Source organism: Castor canadensis, chromosome 13, assembly GCF_047511655.1.
Source record: "Castor canadensis chromosome 13, mCasCan1.hap1v2, whole genome shotgun sequence".
Classification (NCBI taxonomy): Eukaryota; Metazoa; Chordata; class Mammalia; order Rodentia; family Castoridae; genus Castor; species Castor canadensis.
In genome coordinates this window covers 58,284,543-58,307,942 of record NC_133398.1, presented here as the reverse complement: position 1 = coordinate 58,307,942, position 23,400 = coordinate 58,284,543, and the positions used below count along the sequence as shown (strand labels likewise).

The window sequence follows — 23,400 nt, the reverse complement described above, 5'->3', positions numbered from 1 at the left end:
GGTGGGAATGTAAACTAGTACAACCACTCTGAAAAAAAATTTGGAGGCTACTTAAAAAGCTAAACATTGATCTACCATTGGATCCAGCAATACCACTCTTGGGGATATACCCAAAAGACTGTCACTCAGGTTACTCCAGAGGCACCTGCACACCCATGTTTATTGCGGCACTATTCACAATAGCCAAGTTATGGAAACAGCCAAGATGCCCCACCACTGATGAATGGATTAAGAAAATGTGGTATCTATACACAATGGAATTTTATGCAGCCATGAAAAAGAACGAAATGTTATCATTTGCTGGTAAATGGATGGAATTGGAGAACATCATTCTGAGTGAGGTTAGCCTAGCCCAAAAGACCAAAAATCGTATGTTCTCCCTCATATGTGGACATTAGATCAAGGGCAAACACAACAAGGAGACTGGACTTTGAGCACATGATAAAAGCGAGAGCACACAAGGGAGGGGTGAGGATAGGTAAGACACCTAAAAAATTAGCTAGCATTTGTTGCCCTTAACGCAGAGAAACTAAAGCAGATATCTTAAAAGCAACTGAGGCCAAAGGAGAAGGGGACCAAGAACTAGAGAAAAGGTTAGATCAAAAAGAATTAACATAGAAGGTAACACACACGCACAGGAAATCAATGTGAGTTCAATGCCCTGTATAGCTATCCTTATCTCAACCAGCAAAAACCCTTGTTCCTTCCTATTATTGCTTATACTCTCTCTTCAACAAAATTAGAGATAAGGGCAAAATAGTTTCTGCCGGGTATGGAGGGGATGGCGGGGAGAGGGAAGGGGCGGACTGGGTGGTAAGGGAGGGGGTGGGGGCAGGGGGGAGAAATGACCCAAGCCTTGTATGCACATATGAATAATAAAACAATAAAAAAAATCATAGCAATCCAAACAAAAAAAAAAAGGGGGGTGGTCAAGCCAGACACCACTGGCTCATGCCTGTAATCAGAGATCAGGAGGAATGCAATTCAAGGTCAGCCAGGGGAAATAGCTTGAGAGACATGAGGCCCTAAGTTTAAATCCTAGTACCACCAAAAAAAAAAAGAAGGTACTCAGATTGTAACATGGATCCTAATCAATGACTCTAAGAAATACACCAAGTCTAGAGGCCACACCAACCTGGGAACATGGATCAACACAAATATACTTACATGCGATGAAAATTGTAGTGTGCATATGTACAAATATACATACACACAAAACTCCAACTAACTCCTGGCTAGCAGGACAAACACAGAAAGAAGCAAAGTTCCCTGCTGTGGTCAAACCTGGTTTCCTCCCTATTTTGTTCTTTTTTTTTTATTGTTTTATTATTCATATGTGCATACAAGGCTTGGGTCATTTCTCCCCCCTGCCCCCACCCCCTCCCTTACCACCCAGTCCGCCCCCTCCCTCTCCCCCCATCCCCTCAATACCCAGCAGAAACTATTTTGCCCTTATCTCTAATTTTGTTGAAGAGAGAGTATAAGCAATAATAGGAAGGAACAAGGGTTTTTGCTGGTTGAGATAAGGATAGCTATACAGGGCATTGAACTCACATTGATTTCCTGTGCGTGTGTGTTACCTTCTACGTTAATTCTTTTTGAGCTAACCTTTTCTCTAGTTCCTGGTCCCCTTTTCCTATTGGCCTCAGTTGCTTTTAAGGTATCTGCTTTAGTTGATCTACAAATGAATCAGGTAAAATTATATACAGTAAATTTACACTTACCCCTTCCTTCTGGCTCTATCAATTCCTCAATCATCTCCAGCAGAACCCATCTCAACCGCCATTTGTATAACAAAGCTCTTTTTGAGAATTAACAAAGGTCAAAAACTGTAATACCACAGTCAAGAAGTCGTGCACACTGAAACATCAGTACATCTTCCTATACAACTGACTGCAGTGAACAGTAAAAAAGATACTTCCTGAAATTTCCTTTCAAAATGATTCACATTTAATTATATTTATAGAAGTAGAGATTATAGTTACAGAGGGGAAAAAAAACAAGTATCTATCAAAAACAGGCAAGACAAAAAACTGTTACAATGAATGCAATCCATAAGATTTTTAAATACTGTAAAAACAATGTCAGGAAATGGAAGACAGGATCAGGCCATTTTCCCATATCTCACAGGGAAAGAATAAACAGATAAAAATGATCAGTAAAATAAGTCTGGTGACATACAAACTGATATGGGAAATCCAATATATATGAAAGGAATTACTAGAAGAGAAAATAATCAAAGAAATGACTAGGGGGAAGGGAAACTCACCCAAATCTACAAATCAAAGAGGCATATGAAAAACCAGAAAACAAGTGTGTGGGAATCTAACACCTGGAGGTATCCTGGTAAAATTCTTCTACTTCAAAGATCAAAAGAAAAAAATCTATCAGCCCCTAGGCAGCAGAGAGAACAGGCTATCTATAGAACTGTTGTAATGAAATTATCAAACAAGAATTTTATACTCCAGGTAATATTTGTGGAAATGAAAACTGTGGATGACATGTGAAGAAATCCTATGCCAAATTGGGTTGTGAAAGAAGCGGCAGTCACGCAGACATTTAAATTAGTTGGTAAAGAACTACAATTTACACACACTTAGGCTATAAAGGGGGTAAGTTGATAAATGTTAGAGAAAATTTAAGAGGAGGAATTAAAAAGAAATAGGGAGAGAGAGAAAGACAAGGAGGGAGGGAGGGAGGAAGAGAGGGAAGGAGAAGGAAGGAAGGAACGAAGGAAGGAAGGAAGGAGGGAGAAAAGCAAGGAAGGAAGGGAGAAAAGAATGCTTAAGACTTCAACCTACCCATTCAAGTATTTATTTCCCCCTTGACCTCAAGTCAGGAGAGTTGTGCCACCTGCAGTAGAGAAGAGACTGCATCTTACTGAAGCAGAGGACAAAGAGGCTATTTAGCTGCTTTTATAGTGAAGTTACAGTGGAGTTATGCTGGGATCTGCTCAACTCTCTGATTTTGTCTGAGAATAGATTAAAGGGAGGCCACTCATAAGAGAAAGTTAGGCTCAAGTCACTTTGAAACCTACCAAGTGCCTCTAGGGAATGACAGGACCAAAAAGAGAGAAGCCATGAATTAAGACTGCTGACAAACCAGAGCCCAAAGGCAAGAAAAGGCAGCCAGATAAAAAAATTCTTCATCTGTCATTCATGGAATGTTAAGTCAAATATTGCCACTGGGATCTCCCAGCAACCTAAGAAGGAACCTAAGAGACAATCAGTTCTAATCATCTGCCAGGCTCATTCAGCACAAAGTCATAACAAAATGTCTCATTGTTCTCCAACAGAAGAAGGTTTCAGATACAAAAATTTTAGAAAATGTAGCAACACATTCTCTTAAAACCCTCTAGTGGAATGAGAGATTGAGTACTTTGTAATAGAATATTCAGTAGCTGGCATTGTTATTAGTAGAATGAAGAACTGAGTAACAAGCACGAAAACCTTGAGATTTCACAGGAATAGATAATTCATATCCATGCTGCACATGAGCCATAGTCACAAAAGCCTAAGTCAGAAGACTCAGTTCTGCCCCCTTGGTCTCAAGAGTTCAGAGGTCAGATCACATTCTCTGATACCACAGATAAGGGTACAGTGAACTAGGTACAATGGTAGCAAACTGGCTCTTCACTGTCTCATGAAAAGAAGACATCTGACACCCTAATAATGTACAACAAAGATGCCTCAACTAACAAGGACAATTATAGGAAACAAATATAGTTGGCACAACTCACAAAACCTGGTTCCTTCGCACATACAACACAGCTTGCCAAGGCCTCCTCCAACACAGCCTAATTGAAAACTTGAACCAATTAATAAAAGCAACACTTGACTATGATTACTTAATATTTTTTCATTAATCATAATTCATATTGCTTTTAGCATGGATTACTAAATACTAAATAAAAAAGAATGAGCATATGATTTTATCCAATGACAAGCACACTCAGCTTTTTGAAAAATATAATAGTCCTTTTGTCAAATAATTATTACACAGAGTACCAACATTTGAAGGGGGTTGGTTGTGAAACCATTTGCTCTATTCCTCCTCTGTAATGTTTACTGTGAAACACTAGGGGTCCACAGAACACAATTTGTAAAAGAGGAATGTTATAACAAACTAGTGTTAAATTACAAAATAACACTTCTTCAAAATAGTAAGAAATAATTTCTTAATCTTCTCAGCATGTCAACAAAATAAGAATAGATTGTAGCTCCAATAACTCCTGCCAAAATAAAAACAGAACAAATAAACAAAAAGACTACAGTTGTGAAAATGCAACTAAGTGTGAAGGACTTTACTACCAACACATCAAAAGTTCACAAGATGGTGATATTTTGCACAAAATTAACATGATCAAAAGAACTGCATGATGTTCCCCAAGAGTTTAGGTTCCTCTAACTTTGAAGTAAGAATGTTGCTAAAAATTAAAAATCAAAATATCAATGACAGTGAAGACAAGTGATTTACAAGCAAGAAAACACTTCCAAAAAAGGACACTTCTATTTTCTCAGTCAACAATTTCCACTATCATTGACTTTGGATAAGAGGAACCACTTACATATGAATAAGGACAATGACAAGTATTGTGAGACTTTTTCAAATAGGAAAAAACTTCAGACCCACAATAAATATCTCCATAATTAATCAAAATATACTTATGTGTTAAGTGTTACACCAGCTATGTAAAAGATCTCATTTGGTTCTCCTAAAATCATAGAATGGAAGTTTCTTTATTTTTTGTGGTATTAGGGTTTAAACTTAGGGCTTCAAGCTTGCAAAGCAGGCGCTCTACTACTTGAGCCACCTGGCCAGCCCTAAGGTATCTTAATTCTATAGGTCCAGAAACTAAATAAAGAAGCTTGCTAAACAGTTAAAAATACAATTATCCTAGACAAATCAGTTCCCTTCCCTAGTATGTACCAAAAAGTGAAAACATATCTACATATGTCTTGTGCATATCTACATGCACAAGAATGTTTAGAACAGCATTAGCCAAAATAGCCAAAAAAGTAAAACAGCTCATTTGTTCATCAACAGATGAAGGGTTAAGTGGTATACCCATATAATGGTATATTATTCAACCATAGAAGGAAATGAAGAACTGATTCATGCATGTGACAAGATTTCCTTCTTCTGAAAGATTAAACAGTACCCCATTGTTTGCATATACCACACTTTGGCCATTCATCCATCAGCAGGTGTTTGAGTTGCTTCCATGTTTTGGTACTATGAACAACACTGCTGTCATGAGAACTCCTTTACCTCACTAGCCTATCTTCTTGCTATTATTAAGATTTGAAGGAAACAACGGACTTAATTAAGCATAAACAAATACCTACTGAGATTAATCAACGTTCCCCATGATGTCTTCCAAAAAATATTAATATATATTTGGGAAGAGAAAAATCCCATAATTAGAAAAGTTAGGAAACACTGTGGAAAAAGGTTAAACAGGTTTTTCTACTTTGGGGCTTCCCAGTCCTCAAGTTTTTCAGTGTGCACTTTGAACCCCTAAGAGGCCATATTGTATTAAAACATGATGTTACTACCATAGAAGAATGATCTAATTAAGAGAACCTGTATCTATTTCCTTTTTGTATATACTTATTTCTGAAAGGAACTCTAGCCAGGACATCAACAGTAACCATTTCATTTTGTGAATTGAAAAAAAAGAAAAAAACCACACATCTCAAATTCAGAATCAGGAACACTAAAGGTCATGCCATCTGGTCTTTACATTAGCATGTCTGCAAGTAAAGTATAACTGCAATATTAATATAACAAATTAATTATAACTAGGAATCAAATATATCAGAAATTATTCAAGAAAGAAGTCGTTCCTTTGGAATTAGGATCAATAAACTTTCTATCAATGCTCTATTTTGCTTCCACCAAAAAGGGTAATTGTAATGATGATAGCCTTAAGTCCACAAAGCAATGTTAAATTAGTAGAGTGAACTGTAGTTCAAAACTAAGTAAGTACTCAAAACTAAGTAAACTTGAGAATTCAATTCTCAACCATGAAAATTAACAAAGTTATTATTAAATGTGATACTTACTGCTATAATTTGGTCTCCAATTTGGATTCTTCCATCGTGCTCAACAGCACTGCTTTTCGTAATGCTCTTTACAAAGATTCCTGAAGGTTCTAAGATTAGAAACAGGTTATTTTTCACTATTTGCAAAGCACACTCAAAGAATATCCATCCTCCAGATAAAAAGCCATAATTTTGAAAAGACATTTATCAACAAGCCTCACAAAATCTCTAGCAGGAAGAACAAGGCAAATTATTTTGCCTGTCACATCAGTCACCTATACTAAATTATTTCTAAGGAAGTTTTCAACTAGTTTATCCAACAAGCCAAAAAAAATGTGCTAGTTTGGTATTTAATAAGATGGAGATATTAGAAGCAGTTGCAAAGCTTAAAAACTACTTAAGATTTACCTAATTTTTTATCTCCAATATAACCAGCGATGGTAATTCCTAATCCTTGGACATTTTTGGTGAGTTCCACATCAAACGTCTCACTTTCTTCACTTTTTTGAGTAGAAGCATCAACCTGAAATAAAATTAATAAAATAAACATGAAAAAAGAAGTAAGTTTAAAAGACCCCAGCTTTAATTTAAAAATACATACAACATAATAAGTGTCAGAGAACTCTACTAGAGAATGACAAAAGAGGTTACCCCTTCAATACTGATAACATGGACTGAGCATCTTATTTTATTAAGAAAAGATTGTCAAGAATAAGGACCAATCTCTCCTTATTAGACAGATACACTATTGTTATGTGCAAAAATTTTAAAAATAGTTTCTTGTTAACAAGGTTCTATTTTCAGAGATGGCTCATCTTCATTTCTGAAGGAGTCAAGATGTGCAGTTCAAAGAACTCATGTTTTATATTCAGATCAAAAAGTTCAAACCAAGAATCACCACTTAATTTTTCTAAGCAGCACTTTTTTCACAACCATCTTTCAGCAAAAGAGTAACAACAACCAGCTGAGCAGTTTATATGTAAGATGCACCTGACATGTCTCAATTTCTTATTCCATAAGCAAAATAATATTCTTTGTGTTCTTTATAAGCCAGTGGGGTAGATACAATTATTCTATCAATTTTTCTCTAGGGGAATTGAAACATAAACTTTTCTAAAGACAAACATCTAACATTCTATTAGAGGTAGAATTTAAATCCAAATAGTCTGGCTACAGGGTTCCTGCTCCTATATGATATGCAGTATGTGAAACCTTTAGTAGAATATAGGGGTCAAAGTACTTATATGATAGTGGCTATTATTTTTTAAAATTTATAGTTGATTATAATACCATGAACGCTGAGTTAATCTATCCTCAAGCTATGTTTAAAAACAGGCTGATGACTTACTCTGAAAACCAATGAAATGCACCAGGAAAGTCCTTTTTTGTTTTGTAAATTCAGACTTTACTAAGAAAAGATATTTACAAAGAAAGTATGCCATTCTGGATTAGTAACCTTCCTTACTAAAGTGATAACTAGGGAGTAGTTATCACTTTAGTAGATAAAGGGGGTTTCTCAGATATTAGCCTTCTCTAACATGCAGAGTTTTTACTATTGTCATTTGAGTAAAGAGCAAGACTCCCTAAATTAAGCATCGGTTGACTGGCACAATATGTCACAATGAACCACTGGTACTCTTCATTAGTGTGCTGTCAGCAGATTCTACAGACAACCATGAAAGAAACATAACAAAGTGAGGGCTAGGGTTATAAACAGCCTGCAGGTTGGGGTTAGTTGGCAATATTTTCTGATTCTCTTTAAACAAACTCTAAGTATGTCTCACTGATGGTCCACCTAAATAAGACAATTTTGAAGTTTGATTTTTTTTCATTGTATATAATTATCTGTGCAAACTTAGCAAAAGTTTAAAGTTTAGATAATTACAAGAAAATGACAGGATGAAATCTGCTTCAATTGAAACAAATGTGTTTTCTATTTTTAATAAGACTTATGCAAGTGCTATTTTAGAGGGTGGCAATTTGACTATCAAATGGTTTTAAAAGGGGCACAAGCTTCAGAAATGATGATATGCACAGAATAGATATTTTTCTAAGCTTTCAATTACATCAAGTGGTTTTCGGTGTTGCATTCATTTATATATTGCTGAATAAAATGTTTTGTTTACCACAAAAGAATGCCATTTAAACACTTTCATAAACAAGCTTTCTTACTTCTTTCTCTTTGCAAAAAATAGCAACCAAGCTCAGTCCTAAAAACAACAGAATCATGGAAATTTCAAGTGTTCTAATAAAGTTTTAAAAGGGTTGTGAAAGAGGTTAGGATATTAAAAAACAATTTGTAATAACTGGTTAGAAACAACTTTAAAAGAAGAAAACATAGATGTTTTTATATCTATGGGAAAAGAATGTAGAATTTGCATTTGCCATAAAGCTTATCTAGAAACCAGGTGTAATCCTCTTCTTCAATATTTAAGAGCTTCCTGGATAAAATTATTTTGTTGATATTTTATCCAGTCTTGTAACTTGTGAACCAGCTAAGAAAGTTACCACCTTCCAATGATTTTGAAATTTTTCACCTTTTTTTCATATCAAGTACAAAAATGGAATGTTGTATCTGTGAATAAAAGCTTTTGTTACAACACCAAAGCATCATTTTTGTTTAAAAATATAACTAGGTCAAGAATAATGATTATTCATTTCAAATCTGAAAATAATTCTAAGACATACCTAAAAAGATTACCACTGAAAGGTTCTAATGCTTCATTCGGTCCCACCACACTGCTCCCAGTCCCCAACCTCCACACAAAATAACAAAAAACAGTAAAAAGTTGTTGAAAAGGAGTGGTTAGAACTATGACCCAACTTACTAAGAGATATTGAATTAAACATCTTAGGTATTAGAAGAAAATAATTTTTTACAAATTCATCCACACTTCGAAATATTAACCCCATATATGGGTTGCTTTGAGAAAAATGTAAAATGACCACCTAACATTTTTAAGCAAACTATTTTTCATGTTTTATACATTATTCATGATTAACAGTACATTATTTGTGCCTAAGCATCCCTACATTTGTTTGTTCCATTCTTTAACACTAATATACTAATATGAAGTCTTGTCTCAAAATAAACATCACTGTCATCTACGTGCATTTTTCTCTGACCTTCACAGTAACTGTTTTTAGCTTCTTACCCGCAGCTCAGGTGTAGAAGATGGGGAGGAGAGGGTAATACCAAAAGAGGTGGGTGCTGTAGCTTCTTCTATGGCGCCTCTTGCGATCATCAACTTAACTCTATTTCCACACTGCCTGAGGACTTGTGCTACTTGCTCACTGCTCATTCCTGCCAGATCTGTGTCACCAATCTTTAGAATGTGGTCTCCACTACATAGTCGCCCATGCTAAACAAAAGAGAGTTTGAATAATGAGGCTAATGTTATTGTATAATGTGAACGGTATAATTCTTAAGAAAGTATTAGGTTAATCCCACAATTTTCTGTCTGGATAATTCACTTATAAATACCTCAAAAGAATACAGCTTGACTGGAGGTGTGGCTCAAGTAGTAGAGCACTTGCTTTGCAAGTGGAAAGCCCTGAGTTCAAACTCCAGTCCCATTAAAAAAAAAAAAAAAAAGAATACAGCTGTAGTTGAAATCCTAGTCAGTCAAAAATTTAGATAAAAGCAGTCTTAAAAGCCTCCATAAAGTGGCATCTAATAAAGCTTCCTGGAATAATGAAACTCTTCAGTCCTGTCTAAGACAGCAGTTACTAGTGACATGTGTCTGTGGGACACCTGAATTATGGTTAGTCCAAATGAGGGACTACATTTTATAATTTCAGCTAATTTTAATTAATTTAAATTTGAATTTAACAGCATTGGAAAGTGTAGCTCTGTATTAAGGATAAAGAATAGAAAAACCCTCTCTCAAGCTTATCAATTTCATTTGCTACTGCTACATGTTAGGTAATGTTTTAAAGGAAGAAAATTTTGCATGCCATTATGCTACTGTTAACACTCCTATTTAAAATGTTATCCTTTAAATCGGCCTTTCATTTGCAAATGAGAAATGTTTGATGAACCTGGCTTTCTAGTTTTAGTTCAAATACATGTGTAAAAAGAAGAGTTATAAACTTGCTGGTTAAAACATGAACCATGACTAATAAATGTATCAAATATTTTCAGACATATCATAAATGACAAATATCACAAATGAAAATGCCTCAATGGACATTTTAACCTGGCTGGGGGGCAGTGGAGAGCTGAAACCCCAACTTCAAGGTAAGCCAGACAGCCCTAGTGACAACAGATTAGTAGTCATATCAGCAAGATAAGCCCACGTTCTTACAAGCCTTAAATCCAGGGCAGGAATCTGATCTGACAGTGACACCTCCTGCATGCCAGCCCAGCACTGGAGAAAGTATGTATGTTGTTGCTCCCCATAACTCAGTAGTGCTATAGCCAGAAATTGTCTTGAGAAGGAGTCTACTATTTGAGACACAGCTACCATGAGGACATGAAACCAAGAACAATCACCATTCAGGGAGTCTGTGTTTAGGTGGAAGATGGCCAGGAAAGGACACAGACCCACAAAAGTTTAAGCAGTAGGGAGCCCTGCCTAAGTAGGACACAGTGGTAATTGGCCATGCCCACTGGCAGGAGCAAGTCCCATTGTCTGTGGATTACAGTGGAGATTGAAAGCTCTGAGCCCAAGTCTGTGACCAAAGGACTGCTCCTGAGCTGCCTTCTCATGCATGTGATTTGTTGCCAGGTAGGACTGAGAACCCTAAGCCAAGTTATATGGAATCACCCAGATTCCCCAGCCTCTTTTCTCTTGCAGTGTGACTAACTGCAGAATCTAAAAGTACCGAAACCAGCAGATGATGCCAGGTTCCTTAGTGCTACCCCACCAGGTTCAGGCCTTGGTGCTCTACTTCTTTCCCCTGCTCTCCAACACCCTTAGGAGACATCCCTAGGACTCGACATTTGCCACCCTTGGGTGCACAAACTGAGGTGCTTCTGGAACAAGTGGTAACAGAATGAACCCACAAGCTTCTTAGGACTGGCCGTGGCTCCCTTTTTACAAAGGGAGATTTCTAGAAGGAATGTAGCCCTGAAGTTGATGAATGACCCTTGACCAATCTGACCATCAGGCCTCATTATAGCACTAGACTTCACAGTAGGAACTGCAATAGATTTCAGCTGTAACTCACTAACCTCCTACACCTGGCAGATTCCTACACTGAGGCACCAGAAAGAAGTTTCTCCAATTCTTTATCATTAATTTAAACGTTTTTTATACTTTCTTTTAAAATATATTGTAATACTGCTTTTATTTTTAAAATCTTTTTCTGTTTTTATTCTTATTCTTACCTTTACCTAACTTTATTTATTTTTCTTTATTTTATAATCAGATTTTATCTCTTTCTCTTCCTCACACCCTGTTCCTTTTTTATTCTGTTTCTTTTCTTTTATTTAAACTTGCTTCTTCCTTTTTTCCCATTGCCTGGAACACTTTCATTTTGTTCATTTACTATTACTATTTTTACCCTAATTAATTTTTGACTTCATAGTCTAGTCTACAATATTCTTGCCATTTTCATTTCTATGTTACACATAATGTTGTAACTGGCTTTAATTGATATCTAAATTATTATGGTTGTGATGCTGTTTGGCATTTTCTTTTCTACTCTCCCAGGGGTACTAGGAATTCTGCCCTCAACAGAAAACTGCTCACTGAAGATCCCCATATAAAACTGGAAAATACATCCATCCCAACAGATGTAAAAATCACAACTTAGACACAAGAAATATGAAAAAGCAAAACAAAAAAAAACTCCTTCAAAAGTTCACAACTCCACTGAAACCAAAGACAGTGAAATGGCTGAAATGCCAAAGAATTGAAAAGTCTAGTTTTAAACCCCATCAGTAACTTAAAGGGGATTCAAACAGATGAATGAAGTAAACAAGTCAATTCAAGACCTGGATGAAAAAGTCAACAAAGAGATACAGATTCTGAAGAAAAAGAAGAAGAAAAAAAAAAAAAAACCCAGAATTTTGGAAATGGAAACAATTTATTGAATTATTAAAAAAAAAAAAAAAACTCAATAGAATGTATCACCAGGATTGAAGGAGTGGCTCAAGTGGTAAAGTGCCTGCCCAGCAAGCATGAAGCCCTGAGTTCAAACCCCAGTACTGCCAAAAAAAAAAAAAAAAAAAAAGTATCACTAATATACTAAACCATAAAGAAGAAGAATGTATTGAAGACATGGTTAAGGAAATAATTACATTGAGACAACAATAAAGAAAAAAAAAGCAAATATGATCATTATCCAAGACCTCTGGGACGTGATTAAGAAACCAAAGATACCAATCCGTGGCACAGAGGAAGAAACTGAAAGGCACAGAAAATTTACTCAATGAAATTATAGCAGAAAAATTTCCAAATCCAGGGAAAGAAATGGACATCAAAGTACTGGAAACGTTTAAAACCTCAAGTCATCATGACCTTTAGAAAAAAACACTCCATATCATATTACAGTTACAATACCAAGAGTTCAAAACAACATTAAAAGCTGCAAAAGAGAAGCAGCATGCTATATACAAAAATTCTATCAGAATAGCATCAGACATAGGGTAAAAATGCAAAGGCTAGGAGAGCAGGATTGAAATAATGGTCAAAAAAGACAACTGTATCAAGCAACCTTATCCTATAAAACCAATGGGGAAAAAAAGGCCTCCCACAATAAGCAAAAGTAAAGCAATTCATGACCACTAACGCAGCAATGCAAAAGACACTAAATGAAATACCACACACAGAGAAGAGGAAGGAAGATATATACAACCACAGGAGCTTGGAGAAGAATAAATCTTATTAGGAGAAGAGATTTTAAAAATGAGAAATAAGAAAGAATAAAACACTATTAATTCAGTAAACCAGAAAACTTCTAAGATGAAGAAGTGAGAAATTAGCTACATACTCAGTTAGTATGAAACTCTCAATAATAACCCTAAATATAAACAGCCTTCACTTCCTAATTAAAAGACACAAAACTGCTTAATGAATTTAAAAACAAGATCCAACTATTTGCTGTCTACAAGAAACTTACCTCACTGGCAAAGATACACATAGACTGAAAGTGATAAAAAACAATACTCCAAGCAAGCAGAATCAAAGCAAGCAGGAGTAGCTACACTCATATCTGACAAAGCTACTTCAAGCCAAAATTAGAGAAGATAAAGAAGGTCACTACATATTACTAAAGGGAGCAAGCCATTAAGAAGATATAATGATTATAAACATATATGCACTGAATGTTGATGTTGATCCACTCAATTTTATAAAACAAACACTAATGGATGTAAAGGGACAGGTCCAAGTACAGTAATAATGAGTTACATCAATACTTCACTCTCATCAAAGATAGATCATGTAGGCAAAAAAATCAACAGAGAAAAGTAAGTCACAGCACCACAGATAAAATGGACTTAACTGACATCAACAGAATATTCCATCCAACAGCTGCAGAATACACCTTCTCAGCAGCCCATGGAACTGACTTTAAAACACTTCACATTTTAGATCATAAAGCAAGCCCTGACAAGTATAAAAAAAAAGAAGTAATTTCTTATAACTCATCAGATATTAATGGAATAAAACCAGCAATCAATAGCAGTAGAAACTATACAAATACTGGAGATTGAACAATATACTTCTGAATAATCAGTGGGTCACTGAAGAAATGAGGGAAGAAATTTAAAAATTCCTAGAATCACATGAGAAAGAAAACACAATTAACCAGAACCTTTGGAATAGAGCAAAGGCAGCTTTAACAGGGAAGTAAGATTATAGCTGTTAGTGATCACAAATAACCTAATCATGCACCCTCAATTTCTTAGGGAAAGACAGGAATAAGCCAAACTCAAAACTAGTAGATGGAAAGAACCAATAAGTATCAGTGTGGAAATTAATGGAATGAAGAATAAAAGAACAATACAAAGGATCAATGGGACAATGAGTAGAGAACAATAAATAGATTCTTTGAAATCAAGATTGGCAAACCCTTAGCCAAACTAACCAAAAGAAAAAGAATACACAAATTAGTAAAATTAGAAATGAAATGGGTCATATTACAGCAGATACAGACTATTTTAAAAACATTATTCCAATGAATTGGAAAATACAGAAGAAATTTATATATTTCTATCTACATAATGATCTACTAAAATAAAAACAAGAGGATAAAAAGCAACTTAAACTGAAAATGAGATTGCAGAAGTAATGGTTTCCCAATTAAAAAAAAAACCCAGGACTGAACAGATTCACAGAGTTCTACCAGACCTACCACCAGTGCTCTTCGATCTTTCACATAATATAGAAAGGAAAGGAACACCTTCAAATTTCATTCCATGGAGCCAGTATTTCCTAGATACTAAAACATAGCAGAAAGATAAAACTACAGTCCAATTCACTGATGAACACAGACACAAAATCCTCAATAAAATATTTCCAAATTTAATGTAATACCACAATAAAAAAGATCATACATCATGATCAAACTGGTTTCATTCCCAGTAGACAAGAATGATTCAACATATGCAAACCAGTAAACATAATACACACACAAATAGAATCAAGGACAAAAATCATGTGATCATATCAAAAGATGAAGAAAAAGCCTTTGATAAAATCCAATTTTTTCATTATCCCTTCATGATAAATGCTTTGAGGAAAGTAGGAATAGGAAGATCATACCTCAGAATAATAAATGTACAACAAACATACAGTCCATGTTATACTCAATGAGAAAAATGGAAAACATTTCCTCAAAAATCAGGAACAAGACATGTGGAATTTGCTGTCAACATAGCACTTGAATTCTTAGCCACAGTAATAAGGCAACGGAAAGAAATAATAGGGATATAAATAGGAAACCAATGAGTCAGATTACCTTATTTGCAAATGGTATGATCCTATACTCAAAAGACCCTAAAAACGCCACTAGAAAACTCTCAGAACTGATAAACAGTTTCAGCAACGTATCACAAAACAAAATCAGCATGCAAAAAACAGTAGTTTTCTATATGCTAGTAATGAACATAGAGAAAGAAATCAGGAAAACAATCCCATTCATAATAGCCTAAAAACAAAAACTCCAGATAAAAACCTTACCAAGGACTTGAAAGACCTCTGTAATGAAAAGTATAAAACACTAAAGAAGGAAATTGAAGACAACACTAGAAGATGTAAAGACATCCCTCTCTCACCCTGTACACAAAACAATTTAAAATTGATCAAATACTGCAATACGACTTGAAATTCTTTTGAAACTACTAGATAAAAATTCAGAGAACACTTCAACATATAGACGCATGCAGTGCATTTTGAAGTCGCTCAGGAAATAAAAGCAAGAATTGACAAGTTGGATCAAATCAAATTAAAACATTTCTGCACAGCAAAGGAAATAACTACCAGAATAAAGAAATGGCCTACAGAATGGGAGACCGTCTTTGTCATTTATTTATCTGATAGGAAAATAATAGCCAGAACATAGAAAGGACTCAAAAAAATTAACCACCAAAAGAACAAATAATTCAATCACTAAACAAACAAATAACTAAAGAGACAGCTCTCAAAAGAAGAGGTAATGACCAATGATGTATGGAAAAGACGTGCAACATCTTTAACCATCAGGCATCAGGAAAGCACATCAAATGATCGTTAAATTACATCTCACGCCAGTCAGAACGGCCATCATCAAGAAAACAAACAAATGCTGGCAGTGATGTGAGGAAAAGGGAACCCTTATATGCATGATGGTTCCTCAAAAACTAAAACTGCCATATAATCCAGCTTACCATTCCTGGGTATAAACCTGAAGGAATATAAAACAGTATACAGTAAAGATACCTGTGTAACCATGCTGATTAGGACACTCGTCACAAAAGCCAGGTTATGAAATCAGCCTAGATGCCCATTAACAGATAAACGCATAAAGAAAATGTGAGATACACACACGACACACACACATACACACACACATTCACACCACACACAACAGAACAGACAACAAAATGATGTCATCTGCATGAAAAAGGATGGAACTGGAGATCATAATGTTTAGCAAATAAGACATTCAGAAAGACAAATATTGCATGTTTTCTCTCCTGCGCAGAATCTAAACTAAAAAGAAATATAACACAAGAAAACAGAAGGGTGACTATTAGGGAAAAGGAAGTGGACCAGCAGGAAGAGGGAGAATGGAAGGTAATGGGTGGTGAATATGATCAAAGCACATTATACACATGCATGAAATTGTCCTCATGAAGCCCATTATTTTGTACAAGTAATATATAGTAATAAAAAATTATTTAAAAAAACTAAAAAACTGAGATGAAGCCATTTACTGGGTGAAACTGCATTTAAGACCTATTAAAGTAGCTTACCTGGTCAGCTACTCCTCCAGGCAGAATAGTTTTGACTATCACACCAGTTGCTTTTCCTCCTATGATACCAAAGCCCAGGCCTGAGCCATCATTCACCAGTTCAATTGTTTCTACATGCTGCCAGTGAATCTAAAAACAAAGCTTTTATGTGAATTTATAAAAATTTACAAAACTCTAAAATTATAAATTTAAATTTTAAACTTATTTAAAATTTATTATAATAAAATTATTATTTTATTAGTGTTAAGTAATTGAACACAAACAGATGTAGCCATAAAAATGTCCCTTTCATTCAGTTTCAACTTCCCTTTCAACAGAATGTTGCTGCTATTGATACAATAATGCCTTTAAAAATTATCAAAGCCTTATTATAATGACTGTGTTTTGTCAATTAAAGATAGGAACTGTTTTTACAAAACAGTTATAGAACTTCAAAAATGAAAAGGAAAAAGTTCAAGGGGAAAAACTGTCATATGTTACCAATGTCTTCTGCCTAATCCTGCCTAGAGGAAGGATTCCAAATTAAATGACTTCTTAAAGTCACTGCAGCTTAATTTAACAAAGCAATACTATGGCTGTATTTGTCTACAGATAAAGTCAATTTTATTAAAGGATTACATCTTCTTTAGGAATACTATTGAAAAATTACACAAAGAAAGTAAAGGCTGTTTTAGAAGCTAGAAACTTAAGTCATAATTTAGCAATAAATATTTCAGGCTAGAGAAGTGACAAAAAAATAAGAAGACTAAAACTCAAGTAGTACAAAGAACCTTCAGGAAACAGAAATCTGGAAACAACCAAACAGAAATGGAGAAATATGCTCAGTCCCTTCAGAAAATCTTAGGTACTCACTGGATTAGAGTGAGCTGAGACTGTGCTGGCTGCAGATGGAGAGCGGGAAACTCGGGGGCTGATGAGCTGAGGCAAGGAGCCTCTGGCAACAACTAGCTGGACCACATCCTTGGCTTTCTGGAGGATGCTGATGGCCTGCTGATGTGTAATTGTCTGATCAAGTGCCTGCCCATTGATAGCAAGGATCTGATCACTCTCCTTCAGTCTTCCATCTCTATCAAGGATGAAAAATGAGGTGATAAAAAGACACTGACAGCTGCTTTGGCATAAATGTTCAGATCACTATTAATCCTATTTTCTAATTTCTACTTCTTTAACTTTTTCCTATAAGTCTACTTTTAAAAGTATATGATTTGGCTCCAGGTGATCAACTCTTTCAAGGTAATTCCATTGCTACCCCTCACTAAAACCTGACATTTAAAAGGCCTCTTTTTTTTTAAATTAACCACTCAACCCACAAATTATATATGGTGCTATCTTTTAAAAATGAATACATATACTGCCTTGTTTGTTTGAGTACATTAATGAAATACAGCTCAAATTATGAAGGTATTTCTAAGTATAGTCATTTTGATTATCTAAATCAAAAACAGCCCCCCATAGTAACAATGAAAATGAGGTTATAATGATATTTTTCTTTCCTTACTAAAATAATTAATTTATATCTATTTAAAAGATATTTCATTTTCAAGAACTTGCTTTTTATCACAATGCTAATGACTTCTAAAAACTGGGTAGTATCTGCTACCAGTTTTCTACTTGTTTGTTTTCATTCATTTTTGCTTCTCTAAATTCTTCCACAGTGACCAAAGTCTTCTGAAAGTGACATCAAAAACAGAAAAGATGCTACAGGGATCTCACCTGTAAGCCACACTGCCCTCTTGTATTTCTTGCACAAATATTCCCAGCTCTCCCCTGTTTTCACTCCTGAGCCCCACAACGCTAAACCCAAGGCCTCCACATGGAGGTTTGAGGAGCTCAAAAACTTCTACATGGCGACCCTATTCAGGAAACAAAAATAAAATTAAAAGCCAATTACTAGCCAGGTGTGGTGATACACTTAAATCCTTTAAACACTTTAGTCCTTTAATCCTAGCACTCCAGGAGGCCACACTGTGCTAAATATTGAGACCCTGTCTCAAAACAAACAAACAAGCAAACAAAAGCCAATTATTATAGTTAATAGTCAGCCTATGAATGGCATTACTTCCTTTACAAAAAAGGGAAGAAATTGAAAAAGAATTTTCTATGATCATTTTTAGCATCCATGCCCCAGAATGGAACATTTTATTTTTCCAAAAGAGTATTTCTGGACTACAACATATAATGTTCAATTTAAATGTGCCCCCCAAAAAAGAAAATAATATAGTAGAAAAATCTTTGAACCATCCAAACTCTCTCAAAATCGACTTCATTTGCATTACAATTTTTTCTAATGTTATAAATGTCACTACATTCTACAAATTATCTAGGACTTGATCACCCTCCTAAGATATTCTGTCATACCTAACAGGAAGAATTATTCTTACCTGGGCCATATTTTTTATCAGCTGTTCAAATTCATCACATGCAGGTTTCTCATTGGTATGAGGAGTACCAGGTCCTGTAAGTGTTTCCAGATTCCCATTATTTGGAGGTAATGAAGTTGATTCATTTTGCACAGCAGGAATTACAACAGAAGTAAGAGGAGGAATGTGGGCATATTCAACATTTGAAGACGCTGATGTTACAGTGTTTACCTAAGAGTAACACAGGAATTATTAACAGTAACATTACCTTTTAGTGAATTATCAAATTGTCTAGGGTGATTTTAGGAACCTCCCAAACTTGTATTCATGTCAGAAATGAAAATGGCCTTAGGAGTACTTTTCCCTTTAACTGGATAACTTGACCTTAACTCCTTGCACTTGGTGTCAGAGGAGCTAGGCAAAGCTGGCATTCTGAAGGGCTGTGCCCTTGGACTTTGTAATCTGGAAAACTTCTGGTACAAAGACATAAGTAACGATAAAACAAAAAGAATGCTTCATTTTCCCAAAAAAAGTTATAATTACATGTGCCGTTATAAAAAGCTCCAAGTTAAAGCTAACTGATGAAGCACTCAATTAAAATGGTCAATCCTAGTTTGATATTTCTGTAGTATATCAGGAGTGCGACTTTTTATAAAATATTATGTATTGGAAAGATTACATGAATGATATATTTAGAGAACTTTGTTGCTTACTTACCTCCAGCTATACTAATCTCATTGTGCTTCCAACTGCTACCACTCTACCAGTCAGGTACATTCTCCCCCAAATATCCAAATACTTACTTCTTTATTTCATTCAGGTTTGCTCAGCCTTACCTCAGAGCAGCCCTACCTGGCAAGTCTACCTGGGACAGAACCTACCATCTCGCTCCATGAGCTTACCTAGCCCTCCTTCTCTTCATAGAGCTTTTCACCATCTGACCTACAACCTATTGTGATGGAGCCTCTACCACCATCAATGGAGGGAGATGACAGTTTAAAATTCCTCCAGGAGAGGGATCTGACAATTTCATTTTCTACTATGTCTTTATTCTCTAATAGAGCACTCTGAACAGACTTGTATCTATTTTTCATACCCTGCTCTGATGTAATCTCCCAACCAACTCTACAAATATCATTATCTCCAATTTACACATACCTAGTAAGTGGTTTGAGACCTAAATTCTTTTATCATGGTGCTCATATCATGTTTGTATTACACACAGAGCATATAATCAATTGAAGTGTCATTTCTGTATAATGACATAAAAAGGATGCATAGATGAAAATTTTCAAAATATCTCATAGTATAGTCACTAATCCACACATAAGAATTTGTTACTTATCTTTAAAAATAAAACAGGAAACTCATTAAGTTACCGATAATTCAACCATTATATTGACTATCTACAATCATGGGTGCAAAAAAGATCAATATGTTGGAAAGAGGTTTTTGGGAATCCTTTCAAAGGCTTATTTTTAAATATACAGCAGGCATGATCAATTATTTTTTCAAAAGCAAGCTTCTTATGCCAAAACTGATTTTTTTTATCCTGAGCCATGGAAACTTTAGCAAAGCCTGCCAGCAGAAGATACACGGCACAGGTTGAGGCAGATGGCATAAAGAAATTTGTGACAGGCTGAAGATCCCACACACCAGGACCTAATGCCTATGGTATGCTTGCATAGAAAAAATATTTGGACTTCTGCTATGGTAAGCCAGAATGAACAAATCACATTCCAAGAATAGATGGTCTATCTATAAGAAATTAACTGTTGAAGTAGAAGCTCTGGAACTATGGAGGACTAGCTTGACGGCATTCCAAGAGTAAAGTTAGTAGGAACAGAACAAGTACAATATTACAATATGAGAACCATGTAGAAGTATTTAATATCAATTATCTCCCTATTTGTTACAGGTCTCATTAATGTAAATGACTCTTCCTATTTCTTCCCTGCCCTGGAGATCTCATATAAATGTAAAATAAAGATTATGTATTTAAAACAGATCACATATTTAAAAACTATCATTTAGTTATACCATCAAGTCTTGTTTTTAAATTTGAAAATTAATACTAACAGGAAAAAGCACAAAGGTGCCTCTTGATCCTGCTCTACCTATTTATTAAGATGACTTTGTGAACTATGATCTCTTTGAGAAACAAAAATGAATCTTATTTGCCTTTATAGGTTCGTTCCTACAGACATACTATACATATTTAATAAAAAAAAAGAACTTGACTCCCATCCTTTTGTTTGTGGAATATAAAATAAAACAAAACACAAATATCTGGTGATTTTTATACATAGATAAACAATCTGTATAATTTATGGAACTCACTAGTTTTTTTCAGGTGGAGCAACAATTTGAATGCTTGAAAAACAATTTCACTGAAGAAATCTTTTAGGTATTTGAGATCTTTCCTCAATGTTTCACAGCTTAATCAACTACTTTATTCATTCACCTACATAGTTTTCAAAAGAATTAGCTTTCTCAGAAAAAAGCTTATGTCATATTTTTATATAATGTAACTTCATAGAGTATAAAATAAGCATAAATGGTTTAAGTAGCTTTAAGAATGGCTTCTGACAAATGCATCCTTAGGTGATAAAGGCTGAAGAAGTAAACAAACTTGAGTATCTGAACGAAGTTTTAGTGCCTGGGCATCAGCCAATATGCTATACAGAGGAAATAGTATCTTTTTACCTACCAAGTTAACCTATCGAAAATTCTCTCGCTCTTTGTGTGTGTGTGTGTGTGTGTGTGTGTGTGTGGTGGTGGTGGTGGTGGTATTGGAGTTTGAACTCAGGGCTTCTTGCTTGCTAGGAAGGCATTGTACCACAGGAGCCATTCCGCCAGCCCCAAAAATTCTCTTAATACTATACAGAATTAAGTTCAACTTTTAGGAATAGTTATATGAGTAAGCCTTTTGCCAAGAAAAAAAATAGAAAACATGCATAAGAACCATTAAAAATTTAAATACATCAAAAAGAAAACAAGAATTGTGGCAAAGTCTATTGATAAGGAGCAAAGCAACTTGTCCAATCTATAATGAAAGAGAGTAGATTACACAAGAGCATCAGAAAGCATGGATTCCCATGTCTACTTTACAGGCTGACCACCACAGCACACCAAAGTAAAACAGCTGATATAAGAAAAATTATAAAAGTCTGGAGCAAAAAGGTACATTTAAAGGAGACAAACAGCTGACTTCCCAAGCAAGGTTAAAAAGCAAAACATAAAAACCTAACAACGTATGCATAAAACACGTAACATTTTCACAACCCATACACATTCACAAACATACCCTGTTGCTTTTGACTTGTATAAAAGAAATACTAAAGTAAATTCTTGGAAGGAAAGAAACTGAGCTCAGATAGAAGATCCTAAATGCAGGAAAGGTTAAAAAGTACAAAAATGTTTAACATGTGAGTGAATCAGTAGAAATGGCTTAAAGTAACAAATAATCTAAATTTGTGAAGTCTTAAATATATGTGGAAATACAGTACACATAGTTACACATAAGGCAGAAGTGAGAAAAAATTGGATTGAAATCTTTTAAGTTCCTTGCATCTTCCATGAAGAGATAACAGTACTAATTAAACTAAAATTGAATAAGTCTATGATACATATATCTGACAAAAGAACAGTATTTTGAATTTACTAGGAAACTTAAAATTCAATAGTAGAAAAAAAATCACGTTAGAAAATGGGCAAAAAAACCAGAAAAATTTTACCAGAGAAGACATGAATGATGAAAAAGCACATAAAAATACTCAGCATAATTAACCATTAAAGAAATGTACATAAAAGCACAAAGAAGTATCACAATACTCCTCTCAGAACAGTGAGGCTGCAAAGAAACTGGATTGTTGTTACACTGTTGGTGGGAATGTAAAATGGTACTGTCCGCTGAAAAATACTTTGTTAGTTTCTGAAAATTAAACATGCATTTACTACACAAACTTTTTTTATTGTAAGAAAATAAAAACCTATGTCAACACAAAACTCTTTACACAGTTGCTCATAGTAGTAACTTTAACAATAATAGCAAAAAAACTGGAAACAACATGGTATTTTATAGGTGCACCTATACCATGAAATACTACTCAGCAATAAAAAAGGAACAAAACAGTAATATACACAACATGGATAGATCTCAAGAGCATGGTGCTAAATAAGAAAAAGCTAACCTCAAAATGTTCTTACGACATCATTAAAATAACAATATGATCCATATGAAAAACAGATTAAAGTTTGTGGGAGGTTAGGGATGGTGTGGGAGGGAAGTAGGCATGACAATAAAGGAATAGAATAAAGGAGATCACTGTGGTTTTATGGTGGTGTTACACAAATCTATTACTGGAAAAAAATGACACAAATTTAAAAATTGATACATATTGTACCAATGACAGTTTCCTGGTTTTGATATTTGAAACTTGGTAACATATACATAGGACCTCTCTAGACTACATTAAAAAATGCCAATGAATTATTAAAAATAAAAAGTTTTAAAAGTTGACTTAAATCAAAGAGACATGCTATAATTTTAGGGTAACAACTAAAAGAATAATAAAAAATGTGTATA

General features: G+C 34.8%; 1 protein-coding gene across 22 annotated transcripts in view; it reads right to left on the bottom strand.

The window, feature by feature from the left end:
- The window catches only part of Mpdz (multiple PDZ domain crumbs cell polarity complex component), a 170,614-nt gene that overhangs the window by 96,600 nt on the left and 50,614 nt on the right, over positions 1–23,400 (bottom strand). For 21 of the 22 annotated variants that reach the window (XM_074051850.1, XM_074051863.1, XM_074051856.1 and 18 more), the window contains 7 exons: positions 18,834–19,043; positions 18,166–18,305; positions 17,305–17,518; positions 16,453–16,581; positions 9,203–9,409; positions 6,456–6,570; positions 6,069–6,157 (listed from right to left, as the gene is read on the bottom strand). In XM_074051850.1, the coding sequence (XP_073907951.1) occupies positions 6,069–6,157; positions 6,456–6,570; positions 9,203–9,409; positions 16,453–16,581; positions 17,305–17,518; positions 18,166–18,305; positions 18,834–19,043 (1,104 nt within the window). The remainder of the gene's footprint in view (positions 1–6,068; positions 6,158–6,455; positions 6,571–9,202; positions 9,410–16,452; positions 16,582–17,304; positions 17,519–18,165; positions 18,306–18,833; positions 19,044–23,400) is intronic. The other variant, XM_074051861.1, reaches the window with a different exon arrangement.